This window comes from Pangasianodon hypophthalmus, chromosome 9 (genome assembly GCF_027358585.1).
Source record: "Pangasianodon hypophthalmus isolate fPanHyp1 chromosome 9, fPanHyp1.pri, whole genome shotgun sequence".
Lineage (NCBI taxonomy): Eukaryota > Metazoa > Chordata > Actinopteri > Siluriformes > Pangasiidae > Pangasianodon > Pangasianodon hypophthalmus.
In genome coordinates, this window is record NC_069718.1 from 5,000,542 (window position 1) to 5,025,381 (window position 24,840).

Here is a 24,840-nt window from a genome sequence, read left to right on the forward strand (position 1 = left end):
AGAAGGAATCCTCCTTCACCGTGCGTCTGGAACACGTGTGTGTGAATCATGTGACGCGTTCCATACAGCGTGTTCAAAAGGACACACAACATTCAGCACAACCCAAGGTCATCCTCCAGTACAAAATCTGTTACTACTCTCTTGTGTGTGCGTCTGAGTGTGTGTGTGTGTGTGTGTTCCATCTGCTGTAATGTTGTGAGCATGCATGTGTGTTCAGGTTCAGGTCGCTGGAAGAAGAAACACACATCTAAAAAAGAAACAACCTCTCTCTCTCTCTCTCTCTCTCTCTCTCTCAGCTCCCAGGCTTCACTTTTCCTTTTCTGTGTATCTTATTTAGAGCGTGTTTTGCTTTGCCTTCCTCCTGCCAGCCACGTCTGTCACACACTAATTCAATTTACAACCTGGCCCAGGGCCGATCTGCTCACCTGCTTCCTCTCTGCGTCTGAGTGAGTGCGTGTGTGCGTGCGTGTGTGTGTGTGTGTGTGCGTGTGTGTGTGTCAGTTTCAGCTGTATGAAGCCTGGCAGTAATTGAAACCGTGTCATAGGTGATGCAGAGTTTAAAGAAAATGCGAAGTGGTTTGAATTGCACGCAGTGTGTGAGACGTACAGGTACACTTTCCGCTTCATTAGTCTCTCTCTCTCTCTCTCTCTCTCTCACACACACACACACACACACACACACACACCCCAGATAGTGATGATAAATGAAAGATGACGGAAATAAATGACAGAAAGCCTGAACTATTAACAATCCGAAGAACTCTTAAGGAAAGCTGTTTTTTTAGTTGTCTTATTAACGTCCCTTGAAGTTAAAAAAAAAAAAAACTTTAAGCTTTCTGCGCTTTTTTTATTTATTTATTTATTAATTTATTTATTTATTTTTTTACAGCTTTACCTCTGACCGTTACAAAGCGCTGTTACTGGGTCCCTGTGAATGATCTGTTACTATAGAAACTATAACATCTTAGAACAAGCGCATTAATATAAACCTGTGATTTGCAGCTGCGCTACTGTCTGAGCTGCTGTTATAGAAAATTAATCAACACCTTCTGTCTGTGTGTGTGTGTGTGTGTGTGTGTGTGTGCGCGCGTGTGTGTGGATTGAGCCTTTAATGATCTGAATTGCATCATCACTAAAATCAATGATATGTTAAAATGCCAAACAGCAACATTAAAAATGCATCCGCTGAGCCGCTGAGTACGATTACAGAGCTGCTGATGTTCAGGGAACGCTATCAGAGAGAGAGATTAACGGCGTGTGAACATTCCCTAACATAAACACACACACACACACACACACACACACACACAGTGCTTCATCCTTACCAAAAAGATTACAGCTCATAAAATTTATTCATAACCAATGCACAGAAGTGATGGCTCTGTGTGTGTGTGTGTGTGTGTGTGTGTGTGTGTGTGTATGTGAAATGCAGGCGAATGTTTGCTTCTTTTATTTTATGAAAATAGAGCAGTTATTAAGCAGTTGTGTTTATGTGTTTCTGAGGTGTACCGAATAGTGCTTCAAGTCACGGATCGACTTGGCAATCATCTGTGAGTGAGTGAGTGAGTGTGTGTGTGAGTGTGTGTGTGTGTGTGTGTGTGTGTGTGTGTGGCAGCCTGCCACTACAGTGTGTGTAACCAAGCAGTTAACCTTTGTGAGCAAGAATAGTTGGCCCTGTATAATGTGGCACCTGTCCCCTTATTAGAGTGGACATATTAGAGAGAGAGAGAGAAAAAGAGAGAGAGAGAGAGAGAGAGAGAGAGAGAGAAAGAGAGAGAGAACGAGAGAGAGAGAGAAATGGACAGTTACACACTAGACAGGTAGGAGAAAAAACACACACAGCCCTAGATTATCTCACCTGCTTGATCTGTCAGAAAGCCAGACACAGAGAAAACACACACACACACACACACACACACACACACGCTTCTGAGTGGAGTACATTGAATTACACCACTATTACCTCTTTAATCCTAGAAGAGGAACAGAACATCTTCATTACATCATCCTTAGTGCTAAAAATAGGAACTCAAGAAGAAGTGCTCATCTGTCCCAATGCACGTTTGTAATCTAGCCATTCACGATGACGTAGTCACGGTCATGTAGCGGACAAGTGCCTTTAAACCACCCAGATATCTCAGATGCAGCATTATCTGCATATGATTTGTAGAGACCATGTGAATTCATTCAGTTGCCAGACATTGGGGAAAAGAAAAAAACAGAAAGGGGATAAAATACAGGCTGCAGTCTGACCTTCCATTATGCTAATATTCTAACACAAAGCATCATTAACATCTGTGTCTCCATGTACTGACCACGTTCAGGGCCAGGGAGTAGATAATTATTCCTACAAATAGTACACTAATAAAATTGTAACCAATAATCTAATAAATCTAATCTAATAAACTTGTAACAAATCTCAGCTCTGTAACATTATCAGATCTTTAACAAAATTCAGCTCTATAACAAATCTCAGCTCTGTAATAATCTCAGCTCTGTAACATTATCAGATCTTTAACAACATTCAGCTCTGTAACCATCTCAGCTCTATAACAATGTCAGCTCTATAACAAATCTCAGCTCTGTAACAATCTCAGCTCTGTAACAATCTCAGCTCTATAACAAACCTCAGCTCTGTAACAATCCTCAGCTCTGTAACAATCTCAGCTCTGTAACATTATCAGATCTTTAACAAAATTCAGCTCTATAACAAATCTCAGCTCTGTAACAATCTAAGCTCTGTAACATTATCAGATCTTTAACAACATTCAGCTCTGTAACCATCTCAGCTCTATAACAATGTCAGCTCTGTAACAATCCTCAGCTCTGTAACAATCTCAGCTCTGTAACAATCTCAGCTCTGTAACAATCTCAGCTCTGTAACAAATCTCAGCTCTATAACAAACCTCAGCTCTGTAACAATCCTCAGCTCTGTAACAATCTCAGCTCTGTAACAATATCAGCTCTGTAACATTATCAGATCTTTAACAACATTCAGCTCTATAACAATGTCAGCTGTGTAACAATCTCAGCTCTGTAACAATCTCAGCTCTGTAACAATCTCAGCTCTGTAACAAACCTCAGCTCTGTAACAATCTCAGCTCTGTAACAAATCTCAGCTCTGTAACAATCTCAGCTCTGTAACAATATCAGCTCTGTAACAAATATCAGCTCTGTAACAATATCAGCTCTGTAACAAATCTCAGCTCTGTAACAAATCTCAGCTCTGTAACAAACCTCAGCTCTGTAACAAACCTCAGCTCTGTAACCATCTTAGACCTGTAATAAGTATCAGCAGTGTGAAAGAACTCAGTACTGTAGACAGAAATGACTCCATAACAGAAGTCTCGGCAGGACTCGGCTCCGTCACAGGACTCGGCTCCGTCACAGGACTCGGCTCCGTCACAGGATTCAGTTCCGTAACAGGACTCAGCTCTGTAACGGGACTCAGCTCTGTAACGGGACTCAGCTCTGTAACGGGACTCTGTGGTGGAACTCTGTAATTATCTAACACAGGGAAACACTCAGGCCCAAACTGTTCAGTACAACTCAGACCCATAACAGAACTCAGCTCTGTAACAAATCTCAGCATGCTACTGAGACTCAGCTCTGTGCCAAACCTCAGCACGGCAGAGGAACGCAGCTCCGTAACATAGCTCAGTATTGTAACAGCACTCAAAGGCAATGATTGTGAGAGAGAAAATTAAAGAAAGTGGGAGAATACTGCGGAACATTCTCTAATGGACTTTTAATGATGCTGTGTTAATGAGCTGCTCTGATGATGCTGTTTGTATTCTGAGACATTTTCCAGCAGTTATCACAAATCAATAGTCTACAAACACACACACACACACACACACACACACACACACACAAGCACAGCATCATAGAGCAGTAACCAACTCCCACTCCAAACATACATCACCCAAAAATACAACTGTGATGGGCCAAATGCTCTCTCTTCAACAGACACACAAGCTCAAGGTACAGTACTGAAGAGGATGAACATGGAATCCTATGCGCGCACACACACACACACACACACACACACACACACACACACACACACACACTAGATGTAGATCGGCTTATGAAGGAGGCCATGACTGGAGCAATAGGATGAAGGTGTATTATCTCTGCTGGAGCCTCACTGTTCCCACTGTGCCAACAGGTATTATCTATTCACACACAGTACTCTCTCTCTCTCTCTCTCACACACACACACACACACAGAACATAAAAAAAACACACACAAAAAAAGCTAAGAAAGGACAGTGACACACTTCTGGGAAAACTTCTACTCATCACTAAACAGTGAGAGACAGAAAGGAGCAGCAAAACGTAAGGAGTTGCGATGCTGAGTGTGTGTGTGTGTGTGTGTGTGTGTGCGTGCGTGTGCGTGTGCGTGTGTGTGCTCTCCTGTGTGTCCACTGTAAAACACATACCACCTGTCGAGCATCAGCTGAGCTCCACCACTGAATCTGTGAGTCAAATATTTATAAGATTTTCACTGTGCATCCAAACACACACTGCTATAAATACAGTAGCTGTACAACCGTGTGTGTATGTGTGTGTGTGTGTGTGTGTATGTGTGTTCCATACAGAAAGAAAGAATGACATAAGGAAGGAAAACTATACGAATGCATTAAAAAGTAAGGTGGAAGGTAAAACATGCAGCAGAATGCCACCACCATCATGACCTGCTTTCTTTTTTATTTTGATTTTTTTTATCTCATATGCTCAGTCACACTCAGAGCAAAAAAACATCATTAAATCAATAAAGATCAAAACTAATTCATTAATTAACAAAAGGAAATGGTTGAGGATGAGGTGCAGATGAAGGCGGTCTCTGTGTAAGCTCCGCCTCCACGTTCACTTCAGATCACTCAGGGAGATGAGCATCCTTGACTGTTCCATCTTTAACCACTTAACTCATTGCTCAGTTTAATTAGGTAAATTGGGAGTAGGAGGAGGAGGAGTGCGTACGTGTGTGTGTGTGTGTGTGTGTGTGTGTGTGCGTGCAGTGATGATGCCGAACGATCCTGGCGCTTTCGCTGCGTGAGGGATGCAAACGAGCACGGACACCTCCGGAGGGAGTGAGCATCAACACCGCTTAACCTCAGCTATGAAAGTGAACAGCACGTGGCCATTTGGAGGATAAACACACACACACACACACACACACACACACACACACACACACGCCCAAGCCATAAAATGCTGATATAATAACAAGGTAGGATTTCATTATATTGTTGGCCAAATCTGTTACATAGTAATGCATCTGAGAAAGTCAGTACGTTCTGAAAAGGTTATCAAAAAAATATCAAAAATGAAATTTACACAAATGTAATGAATCATGCAGGATATGTGGCGTCTAAGATACTGTAATGTATCAGAACAGCTCTTAACATGGTGATGATGATTCCCGTAAGTGGGAACTGATGAGCTGACCCGCCTCACACCCAGACACACACAAACCTCACACTCAGAGTTGAGTCAGGAGCATAGTGAGGATTTAATACTGACATTGCACACATCCGTTTTCAGACCTGAACCATAACTCCTGGTTTAAGCGCTATTCAGAAGTTGCAGGAGAGTTACTCACGAGGGGGCGGAGTTTGAGTAAAACAGAGGTGTGTCTCAGTTATGTACAATTCTGAGCTCTTGCGTCATATCAGCTGGAGTGAGGAGCAGGATTAAGTCTGACAGTTTGATGTAACCATGATATGACACACTGAAATGTATGTTTTAGCTGTAAATACACTGAAAAAACTATGGAATGTATTTGAGGTCAATCTTAACCACATAAATATGACCCTATTAATTAATTAATTAATTAATTCCACTGAGAGGAACCAGACTCAAAAGAGAACCGGGTGATACCGGATGGTGGGATTATAAATCTTTACAGTATAGAGGTGTAGAAGAGGAAAGACAAACAGTACTGTGTGTTACAGTGTGAAGATCCCTGAGATGAAACCAGGACAGTCTTTCTGATTACGGCAGCAGCTCTATAACATCCAGGTGAGATTATCCACAAAATCTGTCTCTGAATACGCAGTTCTCCTGAACCTTCACGATAACTGGTTTCATGAAACGATCTTTTTCGTTCCTGTCCTTCTGTACTGCTGCTTTTTTTTTCTTTTTACTGTGACCGAATTTCACTGTTCTCCTTCTGTCAGTCTTCATTTCTTTCATTCTTTGCTTCAGCCAGAGTGACAGGATCTCATAAGCTTGTCACTTTCTACTCAACATCTACCTCTCCAGCGTTTCGCTCTCACTATATCTAACCGCCATGAAAAAAGTTCTGATTCAATTATAATTCAGCAGATGATAAGGACAGGCATCGCTACAAACTTGCTGCATTTTTAATAATAAAACCAAATAAACACTACCAAGGCTAAAAAAAAAAAAAATCATCACTCTCTCCTTCTTCTTCATCTTTCCCTCTCTACTTTGTCCATATTCATCACACCCAGCTGTAAATCAGAGCAGGAGTAGACAGGGAGGCTCCAGATGTATGCGCTGCACCATGATGGACAGCACCTGGGTGACAACTCTGAAAAACAAGCAGATAAATCAGCCCGAGCCACGTCGCCGAGCTCCGCCCACTCCAGCCATCAGTCAGAATGATAGGCGTCTCCTGACACCGCCCTGATTTGTGCAATACGGTGCCGTATTGGGAGAGATCTGGAGAGAGAGCGAGAGAGATGAAGTATGTGGGCAGTATTTTATCACCGCACGGCGACAACCAGCCCACATCACTTTCTAAAAATATCGGCAAGTTCTCTTCAGGTGAGCGGTGTTGACAGAATCTCTGCTCCTGCAACCAAGCTGGATGATATAATCCCTCATCTTTAGGAGAATGCGCCAGATATTTCACACAAAACAAGCCGATATGTAACTCTCCGTGATATCGTAACTCACTAAAACGCTGTTATCTTGCAATTAGAACCTGTAGAGTCCAGACGCATAAAAAGCAAGTCGGTGAGGTTTGTGTAAGACTCTGCGCCAGACAGTCAGTACTTATCATTTACAGTGTTTGTTCAGTTCATGTCAGTTACCGTAATTATGAAACACCTGAAGGTTCTCCTCGAACCTGTTCATCAGCTTGAATTTCTAGCAACACATACAACTACAAAACTGACTTTAGCTAACTGTTATGAAAGCTAGGACTTAGCCAAATTTTCTACTAACTAATGGGTCAAAACCCATTTTACCAAAATTCATACCAATTCTGAATTCTGATTGGTCAGAAGGTGTTGATTCATTTTGTTCATTTTCTATAGCACATGATGTATATTATCATTTGTTATTGACATCAGGAGTTTTGCAGTTTCTCAATAACAAGCTGCAACGTTTGATACATATGTATAGGAATAAATTAAGGTACATCCTGTAATTAGTCCATTTTCCCCCGGCTGTGTTTATAATTTGAAGTCACGGTACCGAGTCGAAACTTTTACAAAAGTCTGAGTTTTCAATTGATCACTCGTGAATGTTTTTTTAGAAGTCAGAAACTTGTAATTACTGTCATTTCAGCATGAAGTGAACACACAGCTGTCAGTGATCTAGATCGGAATTAGAGTAAAGGAGGATGAGGAAGCTCCAGATGCACGTATTAGGTGGCGATGGACTGAGTCTAAGCCTACACCAAGCAAAACAAAATTACACCAATACCATCATGATGCAAGAACAGGACAGCTCTGAAGGGCTGAAGTTCCAGTCCTTTGCTCTAACATATCAAATTCAGTTTGAATCACATTACAGCACATTATATTTGCATAGCGTCTGAGTTGACACTTTTGCCCAAAGCGACTTTCTCATTATCCGACTGCAGGGACTAGTTTCCCCTCGAGCAAAGAGTGGTTAAGTATGTCCCTTAAGGGCATCATGGCACAGAACTGCATACAGTCAACACATGCAACTCAGAATCAACTGTTTTCAAACACAGTTGTTGTATTTAATTCAGATGTACCCTGACACAAACAACACTGTGCTACTTTTGCCATCCTGAAGTCCACAAGCTCCTGTTTCTATCAAGTGGACCACAAGTTCCTACTTTGTTCTTCCAAAACTATTACCAGACTCTCTAATACTGACAGTTAAATAAACTATACTTACTGTTCAAGTTAAACTGATTTCATTAATAAATTCATTCATGCATCTTCACTATCACTTTGGAGATAGTCTTTTAAATCCAAAGACTATCCTGGTAACACTGGGTGTAAGGTGGGAATACAGCCATTCACAGAGACTTGTACGGCGGATGCTGCACATAATCTAAATCTCATAATACGAAGAATAAAATGTGCCGGATGGGATGTAAATTTCGAGTCGCCAATAAAGAAAATTGAGTTGTTTGCAGAAAAATTTTTTACGTTGTCCAGTCGAGATCTATGGTAACAGTGTAGGAACAGGGTAGCAGCGATGTTGAGTTAAATGGACTGAATGGACCGCTCATTTGCAGCCACTGAATGTTCTGTCCATGCACTTCACCGTGCCATCTGTCTGCCTTGGCATCGAGACGGCACAACCCGCCTCTTCATATGGGCAGCACTATCGAACATATCAAAAAAAAAAGGGATGCGCTCTCAATGCTCTTTCTCCTTCTATTTATCTCTGTCAGAGTGCTTTGTTTCCATTCACCGACCTTTCTCCTCCCCCTCCCCATCCCTCCATCTCTCATGACCAAACATTTGTCTTTCCGTCCATCGGGGTGAGCCGAGTTCAGTTACAGTGTGTCCTCTGAGGCAGCCTGTTGATTTAACGGGTGAAGTCATCATCATCTCTGTCTCTCTCTCTCTCAGGACACTTGCCTAAACTGGAAATTCTTCCAAACAATCGACTGATCTAATCGGTATGAGCTGTTCAGCAGGGTGCGATGGATACAGATTTCAGAATCAGCACCTGAAGCAACTGTAGAGAATGAGTACCGTTTAGTTAGTGCTCGTTTATTCAAATAAAGCTAAAGAGAAAGAGAGTCATCTGCATAAGACCTACTCTTTCAACCTCTTGTTCTCGCTCTCCTTCCTTTCTATTTTTCACCTGTTCCTCTGTTCTTTTGTTTGTCTGCAGATTGCAAATCATGGAATATATGGAACAATAATATAGAATAATATGACTGATTAGTGGGTGAGCCTGTAATTTGGATTGTTGGGGTTCTTGGCTATTTTGAACTCTCTCTGGAAGGTAAACTCTCTTTTGTTAGGTTCTACATAGAAATTTAAAGCACAATTTCAAAGTATTAACTGAGTCCAAATCAGTTAATCAGTCAGAAAAAAGACAAACATACCTTTATCAAGTGCGTGTAGAAATCACAGAAATCACAAAAATCATAAAAATCCCCAGAGCATGGAGAACACATAATTTAAAATATTTTGTTTTTCATATCCAGAGCTTATTATCTCTTTTTGTTGGTCCAAATCCTCAGATCATGTCATTTCTGGAGAGCTACATCTCTGTCCTTTGGGTCAGTTTGCATCTTGTGGCTCAGTTTAGCAGCAACATTTACAAAAAATGATGCAACCCAAAACACAGGGAATGTTTGATTCACTTCCTGCAGTTGAGTCGATTCAGGGTTGATTCGCTTTCTCACTCAAGTTATTTTGGCCCGCACCCAAATGCTGCAGATGTAAAAGTACCCCAGGCTATCTGCAAAGGGACCGCTGAAGAACCTTTAGGGGTTTCCAAAAAAGAGTTCATCTAGGGTTCTTCAACTGATCCCTTTGGGGAAAGCCTGGCATTTTGTGTGTTTACCCCATTTTCATGCAGTATGGTTATTTGCCAGTTCCCTCCCACTAGCTAGGTCTGATTTATGTGACAGCTACCGACCAGGGAGGCTGGAGGTACTTCCTCTGAAACCACCGCACCACATCAAACCGCTGCTCATGCTGCTTCTAAGAGCAGCGTAACACACTTGGAGGAAAGTGCTATTTGGCTTCTTCCTCATGCCCTCACAAATGCCCATGATTGGCTAGCGGCATTCTGAGTGATAGTAATGGGAACACTTTTCCCGTTACTTGCAAGCCTTTGCTGTAGGGCTTTAAGGATTCTCCCAAAGGAGAGACGGTAAACGGAAACTTACATTTGCCATCCTAAAGCCCTTAATTGTGTTTAGGAACCAATCTACATTTCTCCATCTGACATGTGTGTATTTGAGTATCATCACATGGCTGATACCAGTCTGGAACAATGGCTCTGTGTTGGATCAGATCTGCTGTAAGCAGTACGTATGCAGTGAGGCTTATGGGACGTCAGTGTGACACGAATCTTGTACTTGAACACAAGACAGTGATCGTTTTCCAACATGTTCCCAGTCTTCACTGCTAAGTCTGGCCAAATGTTTAACATAAGCCCACTTAACAGTATATCAGAGAAACTGATAGGATATTTGAGTGTAATTATGAAATTACTTTTTCGAGGACCTGGTGCTAGTAAGAAACATTTTGAAGAGTGTTTCTGTATGAACTCCTTGTACCTTGTTCAACCTGCCAGCATGTTGTTGAAGGAGGCTGTTCCCTTCATCCATCTCTCTACCTCTTTTCATTCTCTCTTCATTACTCTCTCTCTCCCTCATGTTCTCCCAGCCTCGTTCGGGAAACTGAAGTTGACAAATGGGGTTTACATTATAAAATAACCCGCACACGCTGTCAGGTAATTCTCCTATAAGTCATTTTCACTCGCGGCTTTAAAATATTCATGCGGAGTTACTTAAAATGAAACCATTCATGAGGTTCCATTGTGACAAAAGTACATTGTGTTTCAGCAGTGGAACAGTCACCTCCCCCTCCCAATACACACTCCGCCTCCACTTTAAAGGCCTGTGGAGGGGCTGATCATCTACAGAACTTGTGCTAAGACCCAAGACTAATGGTTTTGAAATTCAATTTGAGCAACACCAGCTGGGTTCATCTGCTGCTGTCACTCATCTCACACAATTAAAGCTCATCAGTATTATTTCTGAGACTGTTAAAGCTCTCCCACTCCTCCTGTTTTTCTGGCATTTCCTTGTCTCTCTCTCTCTCTCTCTCCTCACCTCACCTATTCATCCTGCTTTGGGAGGATGATGAAAGAGGCTAGCGTTTCAGAGATGGCCCGTCATTTGTCTCCCGTAATTAGCAAGAGCAGTAAGCAACCTCTTGAAAAACAATAGCAGTGGGGGTATGCATGCTATCTCAGTATGTGATAATGCAGAACATCTCCAGACACAGGTGCAAAGATTAATCAGGCTTTTTCACGTATCAGCCACAAACAACACGAATGCACACATGAAGAATATCCACATTATTTAACAAAGACAAACATGTAATCATTGATATAGTGAAGTTTCTGTAAGATTTTTATTTAACAGTTATTTAAGGAGTCTCTAGTCTCAGAGGTTTGTAGCAGTCTAACAGTTTTCCAACATCTCCAGGACAGGAGACTTAATGCTTTGCAACTTCTCAGTAACACAACAAGCTGCACTTTCTTTGTCTTATTAACTTCAAATGAGAGAAAAAAAGAGGACGATGAGGGAACAACTATTTATAGCTGCTATAACGTAAGTGAGAAATTGTCTCGCAGACGTTTCGCCACACTGAAGTAACTAAATGAATAAAAAGTATGATGTGTCATTTAAAAATTGACATCGTTGGCAAATCTCTGTGGTAAAAGGGGAATGAAAAACACTCAAAGACGTGCTGTTATAGGAAAACAGTTTCCCTGTGGCTGTATCACACCATTTCTTTGTTTATAGTGTGACATCACCCACTAAACTCAGAGCTTATGAGATGCTGATTACAAGTTTTACAAAGACGTGATGTCAGAAGCTCGTAATTTCTGTAATTCTGATGTGCCGTAAGTGTGCTATTAATCTCAACAAGGCACTCTGCAGCTCTTGCCTTTCACCCACCAACATATTCACGGCAAGATGGCCATCAGAGTTCAACCTGGTCTATCATTTGCTTTGTACTGTATGACCTCCACAGGCAAAGGAACGTCCTTGTGAATGGAAAAAAAATGCAGAGTCACAACCGGGAACTCATTGGAGAGAAGAAAGCACGCCTGGCCGCACTTCATACTGAGGATTTACAAAGCAGAGGCTGCAAACCTCATTAGCATGGCGCTAAACAAAGACATGCTGGGCAAACAAAAGCGCTCTGCTGTCCAATAATATTGACACACATGAGGTTTCATAGAGCAAGAAAGGGTCATTGATGTGACGTCCGAGTGGAGCCAGGTTTCCAAGGAATCAGACTGGATTCTGTCAACAATGCCATCAAAATTCCCAATAATGAAACATGAGTGCAATTAGAAAGAAGGAAGAAAGGATGACAAAGTGAGGGGTTTGAGGCCTGTCTAAAAGTCGATTCACATTAGATTTGTTTCTGGAGCATTTTTTCAGCACATGTCAGACATGACAATAACAAGCGAGAATTACGTTTAAAGCTTTTCAGTGTACATTCGACTCATTAGAGGTGGATAAAGAGAAGAATGAATAGGGACTTTAAATAAAATACGTGGACAGGGATATTTTTTCCTGTATGTTGATAGAGCTAAGAACGCCGTAGTTGCACCTATAATATAGCGCACCTGAATAGAGCACATGAATACAGCGCACTGGGGGAGATTTGTAAGAAAGAAAATGGTGTGTACGTTTTTTGTTTGTGTCCACAGGTTTAATACAGGCTCACAGTAGCACTAATTAAACCTATAATTTACCTTTCAGTCTCCAAATAAACATCTATTACAATGAAATTATATTTTAACTAAGCAAGTCTTATTAAAGTCTATACCGTACATATATAACACACCTTCAAATGAATGGAATTATAAAACTTGTCGTTCTGTTCGCCAAACTCTCCAGTACTCTCGTTTTCTCTCACAGCGTCATGAATATCATACAGCAATCTGACTATAAATCCTTTTCTCGAGACAATGAGACAGAAAGAGGAATTATTTCTGACAAACTTGGCAAGAAGAGCTCACTAAAAGCATGTTTTGTAATCTCAGTTCCTATGGCATGATAATGCACTGCTTTTATGAAATAAAGCTCCTATTGTGGAGAGCGACAAGACAATGACATCAGTATGCTTTTAATTCTTATTAATGTTAATCATGTGCATTTTCCCCCAAATGTTAAAAAGCAATGAAATTACCTTCAGCAGCAGTGTGCTGATTAGAGAACCCCCTGCCCCTGCTGAGACCTTACAGAAATAAAGTAAAACTAACATTGTTAAAAAATCAATGCAAGCCAAGAGGTGGATAGTTAGCATCAGGGAAATACGTGCTCAGGCCAGCTGCTGTCCATTCACATTGCGCAGAGATGTAGCTTGTAGCGATGAAGCTTAAAGTCTAGGAATGTAGCATGGAGTTTTTAGTAAATGAATGTTGTGTGATTTTCCTTGAGAAGATCAGTCCAGATTTCTCTATCCCTGGCCACAAATTCTAGATCCCCAGTGATTCTCAACCCAACTGTAAGATCAACTGCAAGACCCAGCACGTTCTGGGTTTCCTTGCAAGGTGACCAATCCACCACAACTGGCTCCTCTTGATTCAGAGGAGCAGCAGCTACAGTATATTCCTGTACTCAGTGGTTAAGACGTTGGACTACTGATCAGAAGGTCATGAGTTCAAATTCCAGCACTGCCAAGCTGCCACTGCTGGGCCCTTAAGCAAGGGCCTTAACCCTCAACTGCTCAGTTGTGTAAATGAGATAAATGTAAGTTGCTCTGGATAAGGGTGTTTGCCAAATGCCATAAATATAAATGTAAATGTACTCCTTGGTGATTGGTGAGCTCCTCAGACAGTCCAGTAACCATGCGGAGGAACCTCATTTCCACCAGCTGTACATGTGACTTTATTCTTTCAGTCTTTACCCAAAGTTCGTGACCATAGGCGAGGACAAAGCTGTAGATTGTCCAGTAAAAAGAGCAGTCACAGATATTCAAGCCTCTGACAACTCATTTTTTTGAATGTGCTTCTTACTGTTACTTGTAGCTAAGTAAGAACATTTCTAATTTTTTTTTTCCTTGCTTTTTTTTTTTGTTCTAGACGATCTGAGCTGGCTGGGACTGTATTTAGTAGATGTGTCATCAATGCTACCAAAGTACCAATCAGACTGACATCAGCCACACTTTTACACCCACCACAGACACTAAAATGACTTCTTTCCTGTTGCACCTGAGAGAGAGAACAAAACTCCATGTAGTCAGAGTTAGCATTTTATATACACTGTTTTAGTGCGGTAATTTACGGGTAGTATTGGTGACTACTTCTACCTCACGGTGGAAGGACTAAGAATTAGCAGAGATCATGATTTACAACACCTACTTCTTTATTGGATGATGTTCCTAGTGTCACTGACTTTAGGCTGTCCATCTGTTGTTCGTTGATTGTTAAAAAGTGTCATAGAATAAACAGGCATAAAGGGGTCATCCTCTTTTCCTGGAATTGTCCCGGGATTCTCCGAGAATGTCTAATCCTACCTCCTTCTGAGTACTCACCACTGAATCTCTGCATAAAAGTGGTTGAGATCAGGGGCTATGCAGGCCATTGAATCAAGGAAAAGTTATCAAGTTCCTGGAATCATTCTGTGATAATACATATGCAATTTGCCAGAAGTGTCTACTCATTGTAGATTAACAGCGGCCATGAAGAGATTACGTTGTTCTGCACAGAGATTTATATAGTCTGCGCCATTCAGACATTCTTTAAATGCAGTTTTCCAGGAAAACCTTCCTCAAATCCTTAGACTGCCCACCATTCGTCTTTAAACAATCTGTTTTCATTGTCAGCTTAAAAAAAAGCAGTGTCATCAGTTAATCAGACCAGAGAGAGTAAATACAATGAAAAATCTAGCAAAGTCCAGGAAAATGCTTTCCATTCTGAGCTAGTGTCCCACGCCCTCTAGCTAGTTTGTGGTCTGATGAGCTGCCTTCAGCTAAAGAATTTACATAAATGCATGTTATTGGTTGAAAAAGAGGATGTGCTACAGAAGCCATGATGGTTAATGTTTAGAGAAATGGAGTCGCTGAACTATGGCTAGATTTTTTTCAACATTATTTATCGGTATTTTTTTTGCTAGATCTGCATCTGCACAGGTGTAGGTACAGGACAGGAAATTGCTTGGGCCCCCAAGTTTTGATGGAGGCTGACACTAAGTCCATGAAAAAGTGTCCATGAAAAACCTCTAATGTGTAATGTAAAATGCTATATCGGGAGCCTCCCTAAAGGGGGTCCCATCTCATTAGCAAAATGAAGAACTTACCTGTCAAGAAGCCAAAAAAGAAACAAGAAAACAAGAAGAAGAGGTAAAGAGGAAGCAGAATGGTAAGTAGTGAACAAAGTCTAATAACAAAACTGCAGGCTAAGTCAAAAATTAATGTAGAGGTAGCAGTTGGCACTAAGTTTGGAGCAAGTTACTTTAATTATTAGCTAGCTTTCTAGGTAAAATTTGTCATATTACTTAAACTGTGTCGATAGTTTATCTAATTGGGAAGCTTGAGCTACATCTAGAAAGCAGAATATAACACTGACACTTTCTGACAGTTATCATATACAGTAGCTGGATCATCATATTGAGGCATAATATAAACCTACAGTCCCCTCTGAAAGTATTGGAACAGGAAGACCAAGTCACTGAAGACATTTGGGTTTGAGATCAAAAGATGAATATGACATGATAGAATTTCAGCTTTCATTTCCTGATGTTTACATCTAGATGTGTAAAACAATTTGAGCAGAACATGTCACTTTTTGTTTGAACCCACCCATTTTCCAAGTGATCAGAAATACTGGAACATGTGACTGACAGGTGTTTCTTGTTGCCCAGGTGTGCCCTGTTAGATTGAATGTTTAAACAGTTAACAGCTCTGAATGTTTACTCTTGGTGTGAGCCCTGGGTTTTGCCTGTGAAGACTGCATTTGTTGTTAAAAAGAATAAACCAACATGAAGACCAGAGAGCTGTCTATAGGTGAAAAACAAGCCATTTTGATGCTGAAAATAAGGAAAATCAGAGCCATTGCACAGGCATGGGACACTGTCAATACAACGATTTGCAATGTCCTGAAAAAAAAACCACTGGTGTGCTAACAACCAGATATCGAACAGGTCAGCCAACAGCAGAAACACTGTGAGAGCTGTGAAGAAAAACCAAAAAACAACAAACAGCATCATCACCAACAGCCTCCACAAGGCAGGGGTGAAGGTATCACAATCCATCATTCGAAGAAGACTTTGAGAGCAGCAATAAAGAGGCCATACCACAAGATACAAACCTCTCATCAGTAGTAAGAATGAGAAGGCCAGACTGGAATTCACAAAGACATACAGAGATGAGCCACAAATGTTCTGGAACCAAGATTAACCTCTACCAAAGTGATGGAAAGGCCAAAGTGTGGAGAAAGAAATTATCTGCTCATGATCCAAAACATACAAGCTCATCAGTCAAGCATGGTGGAGGTAGTGTCATGGCTTGGGCTTGGATGGCTGCTTCTGAAACAGGCTCACTAATCTTTATTGATGATGAAACATTCTGCCTGCCAATTCACAGAGAAATGCATCCAATCTAACTGGGAGGAACTTCATCATGCAGCAAGACAATCACCCAAAACTCACTGCCAACACGACAAAGGACTTCATCAGGGGAAAAGAGTGGAAGGTTTTCAACTGGCCACGTCAATCACCAGAACTTAACCCAATTGAGAAGCATCTCAACTCCTGGAGAGAAGACTGACAGGAGAAACCCCCAAAACTAACAACAACTGAAAGAAGCTGCTCTACAAGCCTGGAAAAGCATCGCAAAAGAAGAATGCAACAGTTTGGTAATGTCAGTGGGTCGCCAGCTTGATGCAGTTATTGCAAGCAAGTAGTCAGTAGTGTGGTTTAGTGTAACAGTGTTGTAGTCAGTAGTGTGGTCTGGTGTGGTGTAACAGTGTTGTAGTCAGCAGTGTGGTGTGGTGTAACAGTGTTGTAGTCAGTAGTGTGGTGTGGTGTAACAGTGTTGTAGTCAGTAGTGTGGTGTGGTGTAACAGTGTTGTAGTCAGTAGTGTGGTGTGGTGTAACAGTGTTGTAGTCAGTAGTGTGGTGTAACAGTGTTGTAGTCAGTAGTGTGGTGTCGTGTAACAGTGTTGTAGTCAGTAGTGTGGTGTGGTGTAACAGTGTTGTAGTCAGTAGTGTGGTGTGGTGTAACAGTGTTGTAGTCAGTAGTGTGGTGTAACAGTGTTGTAGTCAGTAGTGTGGTGTGGTGTAACAGTGTTGTAGTCAGTAGTGTAGTGTGGTGTAACAGTGTTGTAGTCAGTAGTGTGGTGTGGTGTAACAGTGTTGTAGTCAGTAGTGTGGTGTAACAGTGTTGTAGTCAGTAGTGTGGTGTAGCAGTGTTGTAGTCAGTAGTGTGGTGTGGTGTAACAGTGTTGTAGTCAGTAGTGTGGTGTAGCAGTGTTGACATCACTCACCCCACTGTAGCGGCGCGAGCTGCAGGTGCTCCAGGACGAGCTGGGTGAGGACGCCCTCCACACTCGCTTCACCCTGCCTCTTCAGAGACGGGTACAAACACAGTTAAGGAACACACCATTACACACACCTGAAACACTGAGTAACTCAAACACAGCTGAGGAGAGAGGAGTGGAGGATTTAATGGAATGGTAAAAAAAAAACGAGAGAGAGATAAAGAGAGAGAGCAAGAGTGAGAGAGCGAGAGAGAGAGAGTGAGAATTGTCATTTGTCAGCAAACAAACACAAGGCAAGGCCATCTGTCCTAAACACCTTAATCCACTCAGAGCAGAGTCCAAGTCCATAACAAAACACACACACACACACACACACACACACAGAGCAGCTCCTGGAGAGTGTGTTCTCATCATGAAGTCTATTCAGGCTGAGAGCGGCAGGACACGGCAGATCGCTGGCTGAGTGAACAGCGTGAAGCCGATCTGGGATTTAAGCTCCTGTCATGATTTGATTCAATTCAATTTGATTTTATTTATTTCCATTCTATTTGTTTTGATTCAAACCAATAGGATTAAATGCAGAGCACTGCTTGATTATAACTGCTATAGGTCTGAGCTAGTGCCTTGGATTTCTGAATTTATCTCCACACAGACACAAAGAGTGTGACACCATGGTGTCCCATCAGAATGGAAGTGTCTCACGTGCGGCGTGTCCCAGGGAATTGGACCAGTTCTCTTCCTTGTCCTGATTGATGATGCTGAACACAATGCCCTTCATCTCAGTATGGAGGTATGTTGATGATATACGCCTGCTAGAGACCAGACAGTGGTGGCATCCCACTTCTCATCACTGACTGGCGTTCTCTCAGCTCACGGATTGGCTACTCCATCTCAAAGCCAAATATCCAGATGCAGCATGTGAAACAGCCATCAGCTTTACACCCCGCTAACAACACCACACCTCCCTATTTCACTACACTCATCAACACTCACACAATATAAGACCTATTGGTAGCATGTTTACTGTTTGTTTTTATACTGTATTTATTCTTGTTATTATACATTATATGGTCTTAGTTGTTTCATGGCTGGAACTTAGTGTGTGAAGTCAGTCTATGACAGCGAAACACTAATAAACCTACTACTAATACCAATAGTACTGCTTTAACGTGAGTGAAGTCACTCGCCTTGTAACCATTCATGTAGAGTTGAGGTCAAACTTTTTGAATTTAAAGATCAGGGCAAATTTAACTTATTTTGTCTTCTGGGAAATATGTAACTATCTTCTGTAGCCTCTGAAGGGCAGTACTAAATGAAAAAATATGATATTTAGGCAAAATAAGAAAAAGGTACATTTTTCAAATCTCCATTCTGTTCAAAAGTTTTCACCCCCCCGCTCTTAATGCATGTTTTTTTCCTTCTGGAGCATCAGTGAGTGTTTGAACATTCTGTAATAGTTGCATATGAGTCCCTCAGTTGTCCTCAGTGTGAAAAGATGGATCTCAAAATCATACAGTCATTGTTGGAAAGGGTTTGAATACACAAAAAATGCTGGAAAACCAAAGAATTTGTGGGAGCTGAAGGATTTTTCTGAAGAACAGCAGGCAGTTTAACTGTTCAGGACAAACAAGGGCCTCAGGAACAACTATCAGTAAACAAAAAAACACAGCTGTGGATCATTCAGGTAACAACACAGTATTAAGAATCAAGGGGATGTAAACTTTTGAACGGGGTCATTTCTATAAATTCAGCTATTATTTTCTCTTGTGGACTTTATGTAAACATCTTTTATGTGAAATATCTTATTGAGGTCAGCACTAAATAAACAATAATATGCATTTTATATGATCCTCTTACTTTGGTAAAATAATTAACATTTTGCAGATCCTGAAAGGGGGATGTAAACTTTTGACCTCAACTGTAACTATAAAAAGTATGGTGTGTCACTCATTAATAAACAAGAAATTGTAATTGCTGGGGAATCGCTGTGGTATAAGTGGAATAAAACACTTTGGTGGGACGTGCTGTTGTAGGAAAATAATGAACGTCAGGATGGTAAGAGTACGTCCATTTCACCACATCACCTGCGCACTCAGTACAGTGTGTTTTATTCCTGCACTGTATCTTGTTGCATCATTCATCCATCTTTCTCACTTACATTCACTGGCCTATGGCTGATCACCTGACCTGATTTTGCCCTCGTCACTGACGGTGTGTGTGTGTGTGTGTGTGTGTGTGTGTGTCACAGGGATATAATGTACTCAGGGCTTGGCGTGAACTTGGACTCACTCTCCCACGGGGAACAGTCACACAGGACACCCGTCTGTCTTTTGCTTCTTCTCTGTTAGACATTCTGTCTTTGATTCGGTTACATCTCAAACCTGTCTCTCTCTCCGTCTCTCTCTCTCTCCGTCTCTCTCTCTCTCCGTCTCTCTCTCTCTCCGTCTCTCTCTCCCCTCATGGTGAACAGTCTGTAATTTTTATTCTAACAGTCCATCCATCATTCCTCTTTCTCTCTCCTTTATTTTCTCCATCGCTCAGTCCTTCCTTCCATCCTTCCTTCCTTCCTTCCTTCCTTCCTTCCTTCCTTCCTTCCTTCCTTCCTTCCTTTCTTTCTTTGTCTCCTACTGTCACCGTTCCTAGTGTCTGCTTACTTGTTTAATACTCACTTAATATCTTTATTTCTTATTTTCTTTCACCCTCCCGTTTTTCTTTCCATCTCTTAATTCCCTCTTGATCGTTATCTGCCAGCTCTCTTTTCTTATTCTCTCCATCATTTACTCTTCACACTCTTTCATGCTCTGCTCTCTCTATCCTTCTTTGTCCATCATACCACTCATACTCTCTTTCCATCACTTCCACATCTTTCTTTTTACTTACCCATTCATACCCTGTTCACTCCTTTCTCTCTCTCTCTCTCTCTCTCTCTCTCTCTCTCTCTCTCTCTCTCTGAGTTGCTCCCTGTGCACTCCATTTAGTAGTTTATTATTTTCTAAGTGCCTCTCTGCCCACATGCTGCCACACAGCTCACACACACAAACTCCAAACCCGAGAGCAGCCGATAAACGCCGTCCTTAAGCGCCTATAAAACGCTAAAATATGAAGAGGACAGATTTTTCAGTGGATTTTTATTCCACTGCCCTGAGCTGAACTTTATATTATCCAGCTTTCACTCCATAGTTCAGCTCTCACACACTAGGTTAGTTTTCACTCAGTAGATTAGCTTTCACGTGCTAGGTTAGCTTTCCATATGAAAGGGACTTTACTGTAGTATTCACAACTACGAAAGTCAACTTTTGCTCAAGCTGACTGAATGTTGAAGTTTCTGAAAATGGTGGAACCATGAAAATGGGGTGAGCTTTTTTTTTTTTTTTTTTTTTTTGATGTCTCCCGGTTAAAGTTAGTATACAATAGTGGTCACTAGTTCGTCGTCCATCTTGAAGTAAACTGATAAACTACTGCGTGATGGTATGACCCTGATGTATTTCCTGAACCTGATGCCTACCCCAGGACCTAATCAGTTACAGTGCTGCCCAAAGAGACAGGAAACTTCAAAGAATGTGGTTACTACAGCAGCGGTTCTAGAACAGAACACTGCTTTGATCTCGGAAGCTCTCTTCTGTTCTCTTACATCACACTTCTGTAAAGTTCCACTCGGTTCTAATTCCTCTGAATGTGACAGTGTATAATAACAATAATAATAATAATAATAATAATAATAATAACAAAAACAACATGAAACACACATCCGCACAAGCAGCAGCACATCCACTACACACACATCTCCCTTACACTGATAACTGAGCTGTTATTAATAAATAATCCATCACTCACTGAGAGAGAGAGAGAGAGAGAGAGAGAGAGAGAGGGGGGGGGACACAGAGAGAGACAGAGAGGGAAAGAAAGAAAGAAAGAAAGAAAGAAAGAACGAAAGAAAATGAACTACAGACAATGAATTAGATAAGCCAAATCATTAAAATGAAAGAAAAACAATCAAAAGAAAGAAAGAAAGCAAGAAAGAAAAAAGAAAGAACAAAAGAAAGAAATAAACACAGTGAAAAAGAAAGAAAAATGATGGGAGACAGAAAGAAGATGAAATGAAAGAAAGAAAAATAAGGAAAAAGAATAACGTTAAAAAAGAATAAAGAAAGAAAGATGGATATATATATATATATATAGATAGAGAGATAGAGAGAGAGAGAAAGAGAAAGAGAGAGAGAGAGAGAAAATACATATCCTGGTCATTTGCAATGTTTTTTCCCTGATCTGTATACATTGTTATCTATGTATTTTATTTCTCAGTCAAAAATAACATTGCACTGTATTATACTCTTCTACTCTCTTGCACTCGTTTATTTACACTCTCTCTCTCTCTCTCTCTCCTGATTGGCTGAAAGTCACTGCTGTGTGTTATCAATATACTGGCATATATACATCTGCATCAAGAGACAGACAGATGAGCTTCAAATATAGAAAGGAGAAAAATATACACGATCAGAGTGTGTGTGTGTGTGTGTGTGTGTGTGTGTGTGTGAGTGTGTATGCGCATTGTCAGAACAAAGAGGGCGCCGAGCTGACAAGAGAAAGGTTCAAAGGTCACTCCACGGGAATAAGGGGTCTGTCTGCACTTCAGTGGAGATGCCTCGCTCCATCATTATGATCTATGATACACCCTCTCCACACACACACACACACACACACACACACACACACACACACACACACACATACACACACACACATACACACACACACACACATCCATATGTCTATACATGGCAGCTCAGCACAGGAGCAGATGCTAAAGGCAGATGTTGGATATTCACCCTCAGAGAATATACACATCACACACATCAACATACACACACACACACACACACACACACACACACACACACACACACACACGCAAATCCAACATCCAAACTCTACTCAGTGAAAATGTCTGAGTTAATAATCTTGAGTTGATTCGAAAATCCTAGACTTAAATAAAAAATACCAGTCAGAAGAGTTAAATGAGGTTTTCACTAAACAGACTTAAATAAAGTTGAAAGAGTTCACAGATTTAAACAGAGGTGAATAGAAGGAAGGTAATGAATGAAATTGAGATATATATTTTAAAAATTCTATAATATAATGAAAGCTGAGCTGATATGGGTTGGACAGAGCCAAAGTAAACAGAATGGATGGGTTTGAAGCTGACAGATTATACAGTATGTAGTTAAACAGAATTCAGTAGAGTTTTATAGAGTTAAACAGAGATGAAAGTGTCAAATAGAGCAGAGGTAGCTATGGTTGTGAAGAACATGACTGGTATTTCCTATTAAAAATAAATAAATACATAAATCAAGTTGAATAGAGTTTAAACAGAGTTAAAGCAGATATAGTTGTGAATGTCAAGGACAGGACCAAGTTAAACTGAGTTAAAGGGTGAAATAAAATTAAATAGAATGAGAGTAGAATTAAAGAGAATTAAACAAAGCAAATAGGTGTGACAGGTGTGACAAGCATATGAGTGATACTTCTATAAATATATAAATCAAGCTGAATAGAGTTTAAAAAGAGTGAAAACACATAGTTGTGATTGTGGAAAATATGACTGATATTTCTACAAATGCATATATACCAAACAGAGTTGAATAAAGTTTAAATGGAGGTAAATCTGATAAGGCTGCAGGCGTGAAGGATATGACCAAAATTTCTACAAATAAATATATGAATAAGGTTGAATAGAGTTTAAACAAAGTTAAAGCCCTGTTTGTGAAGGATATGACTGACAATTCTATAGATAAATATATATTAGAGTTGAGTAGAGTTTAAACAGAGTTAAAGCCCTGTTTGTGAAGGATATGACTGACAATTCTATAGATAAATATATCATTAGAGTTGAGTAGAGTTTAAACAGAGTTAAAGCCCTGTTTGTGAAGGATATGACTGACAATTCTATAGATAAATATATCATTAGAGTTGAGTAGAGTTTAAACAGAATTAAAGCCCTGTTTGTGAAGGATATGACTGATAATTCTATAGATAAATATATCATTAGAGTTGAGTAGAGTTTAAACAGAATTAAAGCCCTGTTTGTGAAGGATATGACTGATAATTCTATAGATAAATATATCATTAGAGTTGAGTAGAGTTTAAACAGAATTAAAGCCCTGTTTGTGAAGGATATGATGGTCCAGCGGAGCTGCAGTGTGTTGCTGATGTGTCCTCCCTGAACCTGCTGCTTCTCCTCCTCCCGCTCATACACACTGCTCAGGTGCACGGCATCATGGGACGGCATCGGCAGGCTTTCAAAGTCGAACTTATCCACCTGAATAGCCATCCTGTACACACACACACACACACACACACACAGCTGTGATGCACATAAAATCCACCATGTTTAAGTTAGACTAAATTAAAAATGGCTTCCTGCTCACTGTTTGCTTCCTACACAGAGTATAATATAACGGAGATGTACACTCCACCTAGTGCACTACAGGCAGAACTAAGTTTGAGATGCAGCCACTGAAAATGCACTTAAAGATTATATTAGGATTTTTTTTTTAAAATCTGGTATTATTTGAAGATTTATTTATTTATTATTAAATAATACTAAATTATTTATTTTTTTAAATGAAGCTGTCCATGTTTTCCTGACCACATCTTCATCCTGTTTTTGAATCTTGCACTCCAAGCACAAACAAGTTAGGAAGTCAAACAGGGTGCACCCAGTTTCATCTTTTTGTGTGTGATGTGATTCCAGGATGGTGTTTGAGGTTTTTTTTTTTTATTCCCCAATTTGTTCACTTTATTGAATTACTGAAGCACACGAAGTTGTGAGAGTTGCACTGTGCACTTCTCCACCTACACGTGTGTGCATCCATGTGCAGAACAAGCTGCTACAGTCCATATGCCTGCTCTGACTCACTGACCTTCAAAGGGGTGTGTGTGTGTGTGTCTGTGTGTGTCTGTGTGTGTGTATGTGTATGTGTATGTGTGGATAGAGACAGATAGAAGGACAACATGCATGCGGTGAGGTAAATTATTTACCATCCGTCCTCATGACACTGTGTTCAGAAGCGCAGTTTCTTTCTGTGGAACTTAGAGCTGTAATTCCGACGACAAGCAACAAGGTGAGATGCTGCTGCTACTGATAGTGATAGTGATAGTGATAGTGATGGTGATAGTGATGGTGATAGTGATGTCCAGCTCATGGTACAAATTGTTCTTTTGAACTTATTCAAAGAACTGAGCCAGTAATGCACATAGACTGAACCCATAAACAGCACGACTGACTCACTCGGTAAACCGAAAGTCACAGTTGTGGCAATGTTCCATTACTTGTTCTAGTACTACAACTATTACCAGAACTAAGCTACTAAACTAATACTACCACTACTACTAAAATAACTAATACTA

The 24,840-nt window shown here is 40.7% G+C and overlaps 1 protein-coding gene across 2 annotated transcripts in view; it reads right to left on the reverse strand.

Annotated features, from left to right (window-relative positions):
* Positions 1-24,840, reverse strand: part of trappc9 (trafficking protein particle complex subunit 9) — a 214,056-nt gene that overhangs the window by 49,603 nt on the left and 139,613 nt on the right. For both annotated transcript variants that reach the window (XM_034307425.2, XM_053236694.1), the window contains 2 exons: positions 23,609-23,762; positions 17,440-17,530 (listed from right to left, as the gene is read on the reverse strand). In XM_034307425.2, the coding sequence (XP_034163316.2) occupies positions 17,440-17,530; positions 23,609-23,762 (245 nt within the window). The remainder of the gene's footprint in view (positions 1-17,439; positions 17,531-23,608; positions 23,763-24,840) is intronic.